A 5,587-nucleotide genomic window follows, 5' to 3' on the forward strand; every position below is an offset into this window, starting at 1 on the left:
ACACAACCTCACGAGCACAGCAACAGACCTCAAGAAATGGTGGTTAGATCTGTTGTCTCACTCACAAGAACGAAACCAAATCATCACCTACACCGTCTGGAATGTGTGGAAGGAACGCTGCCGACGTTTCTATGACAACAAAGCTCTCAATGCTTTACAGCTAACCAGTTTGATCCGCCAGGATATTGCTACGCTGAGTGCAGCGCTCATCGTTCAAGTTGTAAATTAGTTTCTCCTTTCTAGTAGCGCCCGTGCTGCCGCTTTTGGTAGCCGGCGCTAGTTGTTTGTTTTTTGTTGTGCTTCTGGTTCCTGTTTTTGTTTCTGTTCTTCATGCTTCCTACTATTAATGAAAAGGCAGAGCACCTGCTATTTCCTTCAAAAAAAAGGGTTTGAGTGTATGAGATCCAATGGTTGCAGATGATTACACAAATCTCAAACACTAAAAGATGTAGAAGAAAAAATCTACCGGAAGATATATAGGATTGGCGGCAGCGGCACCCTAGAGTGCCAGAACTGGAGAACATGCATTTTCTCAAGCAAATTTTGGGCCGTCAAGCGTTGTAGTGTATCCTGTTTGGGCTGGCAGGGATTAAGCCCGTCTTCATCAAAAGTTGCGGCCCGAGTTGGCGTCGCCGGATGAGCATGCAGCAAGCTCTGCGTCGCCATGGAACTGGAAGAGTCGAAGAGACACCAAGCAGCCGTCGCCACTCGCCAGCATACCAAGTCTTTACAGGACGTGCTACCACGCACCGTTTCGCTGTTGCACATGTGGTGTTTACACGCGTCAAGTAAGCATCGAGTTTGCTTGCAGAATCAACACCAGCTCTGCAGATTTGGTTTTTTAAAGTCGTTACTCGCGACGCAATTTAGCCTGTTTTTTATACTCCGCAGGGTTGAAAGGACCATCACGTATTAGTGTATTATTACTCTGCTCCTCGTGACTCTTAATTTCTACGAGGGCCTTCTGTGCAGTGCAGTTGCTCAATTTGCCCAGCTCGCCGGCTGACAGGTTTAGCTTGTGCTCCCGTCCCACACTGACAAATGCGACCACAAATCACCATCAGTTTCGTGTTATTGATGACTACGGAGTGGTACATATTTGCTGTGCGTGTCACTCATCAGGTAGCTATTCACTGTTGACTGCTAGTCAACTCCGTGGACTTCTTCGGCGCATCACGTTCATCTTCCCTGCTGCTGTCCTGGCCGCCGCCGCCGAAGAGCTTCTCGGTGTCCTCCAAGATGCTGCCCCTCGTCTCCGGCAGGAAGAAGAACATGAACACCCACCCCGCGGCGGCGATGCCGGCGTAGAGGTAGAAGCTCCCGGCCAAGGTGATGGCCTTGTAGAGCGAGATGAAGGACATGGTGATGGCGCCGCTCATGATCCGGTTCATCCCCGTGCCCAGCGCGCACCCCTGCGCGCGCAGCCGCAGCGGGAAGATCTCCGAGCTGTACACCCACGCGATCGGGCCCATGCCGATCGAGAAGGACGCCACGAACGCCAGCACCGCCGCGATGCTCACGCCCGCCAGCGGCGTCGCCTGCCCCACGGGCCGCTGGTCGATGGCGTGCAGCGCCGAGGCCAGCGTCACCAGCGAGACCACCATCCCGCCCGCGCTCGTCAGGAGCAGCGGCCTCCGCCCCACGCGGTCCAGGAAGAAGGTGGCCACCAGGATGAACAGCGTCTTGCACGCGCCCACCGCCATGGTGGCGCCCAACGAGTTGTTGTCCGACTGAAGCCCGGCCTTCTGGAACACCCGCGGGCTGTAGAGCACGACGGAGTCGATGCCGGACGCCTGCTGGAAGAACTGGAGGCCGAGGCAGGCGATCAGTATGCGGCGGACGGGCGGCGTCGGGCGGAGCAGCAGGTCCCGCCACACCCCCTCGCCATGGGTCCCCTTGTTCTTGTGGGCGACGACTACCACGTCGTCGTCGCCGTCGCCGACGCCCTCCGGGATGCCGATGGCCTTCTTGATGTCGGCGAGCCGCTCCTCGGCCTCGGCGGGCGAGTCGGAGGTCTTGGCGAGCACGCGGCGGGCGTCACCGATGCGCCCCTGCATGACGAGCCACCGCGGCGACTCCGGCATGGCGAGGACCCCGAGGGCGAGGAAGACCGGCGGGACGGCGCCGACGAGGAACATGACGCGCCAGCTGAGGTGCGCGGGGAGGCCATGGAAGGCGTAGTTGGAGACGTAGCCGAGGAGGACCCCCGTGTTGATGAACACCTCCGGGAAGGACGTGAGCAGGCCGCGCGCGGACGTGGGCGCGACCTCGGCCGTGTACACGGGCGCGATCATGAGCGCGTAGCCGACGCCGACGCCGGCCACGAAGCGGCCGAGCATGATGACCGCGTAGCTCGGGGCGAGGCCCATGATGAGCGCGCCCGCGAAGAAGATGGCCGCCGCGAGCACCATGGTGTAGCGCCGCCCGATCCAGTCCGACGTCCGGCCCGCCGCGAGCGAGCCGACCAGCGAGTAGATGTTGATGATGCCGGCGAGGATCTCGATCTCCGTGTCCGTGATCTTGAGGTCCTTCTTCATGAACAGCTGCGCCCCGCTCATCACCGAGATATCTGCGAAACACGAACGATCGTCAGAACCTGATCGACGGACTGTGGTGGATTAATTGCATCACACTTGAGTTCAGTGTGCATGGGATTTTGTTGTATGCGTACCGTAGCCGAGGAGGATGGAGTTCATGGACGCGAGGATGGCGCAGGCGAGGGCGTACTTGTTGAGGGGAGGGCGCTTTGCCGGCGCCTCGGCGGCAGGGATGCCATCGGAGGCGTCCGGCTTCGACATGGCTCGCGAGACGGAGATGAAGCGAGGAGTACGGTGTAGTGGCTCTGGGCACACGACACTTGCTGTGTCCGGTGCCACTGTCTCCTTGCGGCCGGTCTTCGCTTGCAATATTCGACACTCCCTGTCTAGCTATATATTGCTATCAGCGAGTAGAAAAATGCCGTGCCAATCAACGAGGTATTCTGGACTTGTGGTCTAGGATTCTGGCCCTACTTTGCAACAAAAGGAAGCAGGGGCTGCGGAGAAGAGTACGAAACTGTAGTGCGAGAGGCTGTAAGCCTGTGAAAGACTCGAAAGAGTAAAACATCTGTGATGAAATTCCAACAAAAAAACTGTTCATATGTGTCAACATTGCTTACAGAACGCAACACAAAACTAAAAGAATCAATTTCATAGCAGTCCCAAAACTTTCTTGCGTACTTTCTAGATCTACAAACCCTCTAATTATATATTATATATTGCGTACTTAAAGTCTGGCCTGGGTTTTCTAATGGGTCCTGTCGTCTGCATCAGCCCAAAAAAAATAGTCGTGTGATTTCTTTTTTTGTAAAGAATAATTGTGTCAATTGAAGACTACCTTTTAACTTAGTACAAGCAATTTCCATTGGTCCTTAGGGCATCTCCAGCAAATTTCTAATAAACACCTCCCACTATGATGTTATTGGAATGTCCCAGTGCTATTTTCATAGATTAGCGGGAGATATACTTTTACAGTCTCGCAATAATCTTATCCCAATACAACTAACGTATTGGGAGAACATGAATCATCCCTTTATTTGAGGGGGTGGGGTGAAATATTAGGACAAACCAATAATTATTTGGGAAAGAAAGATGTATTGAGGAATTGATCACATTTTTTCCATTAGTAATAGCTTGTAGCGCGAGAGGCTATAAGCTTCTAAAAGATCCGAAAGAGTAAACATTTGTGATTAAAATTCCAAAACTAAAAAAAATTGTTCATATAATCATATGTCAACATTGCTCGCAGAACGCAACACAAAAACTAACCTCGGTCCTAAAACTTTCTTGCGTTCTTATCTAGATCCACAAACTCTTAAATGGTAGTACATCCATAAAGCACTACTGAGCCCGTTTAGCAAGGCTGCAGCTCCTCCGAAAACAGCTTCGGCTCTGGCTCCTTTTTCTTGGAGATGAAACCATTTTTAAAAACATTTAGCAAAATGTCTTCATCCTTTTTTTTTACGAATGATTGAAGTGGAAGAGCTAGTTGGAGCCACATTTTGTAGCTCCATCACCACTGTGGAAGTCGTTTTGGGCTTCACCAACGGCTTCTTACATAGAGCCGCTCCAAAGTCACTCGTTTTGCAGGGCTTTAGTCGGAGCCGATTTTGGAGCCATTTCTTAGCCTAGGTTTTCTTATGGCTCAGGTCATCTGCATCAGTCCCCCAAAACTAATCGTGCGATTTTTTTTTGTAAAGAATAATTGTGTCAATCCAAGACAACCTTTTTTTTTAGGGAAATACGGGGGACAAATAGTCCCCACTTGAATGGACTTCAATTGATGCCAGCAAGCCGGTGATGGAGGAGTTCGCGCAAGGCGCGTTTACAAGCAGCTATAGGGTTGCTTGAGGAGCCAATTACAAATGCATAGCAGAGGGATTACATGAGAAAGAGGGAGCTCCAGTGTTCAAAATTCTTGGCGCATTTGAACAGAGACGCTTTGAACTTGGCGCACGCAATGGTCCATAAAACATTAGCCCATCCAGCTTTTTAATCTCTCGGGCACAGTTCTTTTTTCTTTTTCTTTTTTTGCGAGAAAGCACACTTCAACCTTTTGATCGTCGTAGATTGTGTCAATTCGTTGAACCCTATAGTATTTTCTGTCCGTTTGTTTTGCAAGCCCTCGCTGTGCCTAACTATACCATGCCATGCCTGATCTCATTTTGGCTACTTGTTTTCACCAACTCTCTCACTCGAAGCACAAAGAAAGTTCTGCTGGTAACACAGAAGCTCAGTGCAGGACGGATCTCGCGTGGCCGCAAGAGCTTTGAATAGTTGGACAGTGATTCGCGCGAAACGCTTGACCCAACACCGACTGTTGCTTCGGCATGCTCTCGTATTCTGCCGCTGAGATCAGGTCATCAAGACAATGAATCCTTTTGATTGCATGAACCGCACGTTGTCATGGTGCCACCACTGCTAAATTGCGACCACGGCTCCACACTTGACTAGTCTCCCGAGTGATCTGACAATCAATACGACTGTCACTTTTTCACAAGCTCTGAAGTCTGAAGCATCTGTGGTGCTAACGAAGCACAGCTGAACGAGTCCAAGATTCCGTGCCAGTTTTTCTTCACCGAACAAAGCCAATCGATCTGTTGGCACAACTAGAAGGCAGCCGCAGCAACCACATGCTGCGGGGACCCTGGAGACGGGACTGAGCTCGTGGCCGAGACTATGAACAGTGACTCCCGTATGGGTAAGCTATGGCTGCAACCGGTTCAACGGAGCAGCATCGCCGGCGTCAATGAAAGCTGCCGGCCGGGGAAACGACATGGAAAAACCTTGCCAGCATTTAACTTGCAGCCTTGTCCATTTGCAGATAATTCAGGATTCTGGGCCCCGTCTTACTCGCTGTCGCTCGACATTGTTTTCACGTCGATGCAGCCGGATCAGGAACGGCAGAAACGTTGACCAGCCAGTCTGCGCGACTAGTCTTTTGGGGTTGCAGAGTCTCGCAAACATGCAGAGTTTTTCTCAGGTCTCGCGTCAGAAATTCTGCCCGTGTCTATCCGTATTGGAATTGAACACGACGTGTTCTGATACTC

General features: G+C 51.9%; 1 protein-coding gene across 1 annotated transcript; it reads right to left on the reverse strand.

Moving 5' to 3' along the window:
- Positions 1 to 977: 977 nt before the first annotated feature.
- Positions 978 to 2,924, reverse strand: LOC120646986 (polyol transporter 5-like). Its single transcript, XM_039923562.1, has 2 exons — positions 2,672 to 2,924; positions 978 to 2,569 (listed from the first exon to the last, which is right to left on the reverse strand). Exons 1-2 carry the CDS (start codon positions 2,796 to 2,798, stop codon positions 1,131 to 1,133), a joined length of 1,566 nt encoding a protein of 521 aa, XP_039779496.1. The 5' UTR covers positions 2,799 to 2,924; the 3' UTR covers positions 978 to 1,130.
- Positions 2,925 to 5,587: the final 2,663 nt, after the last annotated feature.

This window comes from Panicum virgatum, chromosome 9K, assembly GCF_016808335.1.
Source record: "Panicum virgatum strain AP13 chromosome 9K, P.virgatum_v5, whole genome shotgun sequence".
Lineage (NCBI taxonomy): Eukaryota > Viridiplantae > Streptophyta > Magnoliopsida > Poales > Poaceae > Panicum > Panicum virgatum.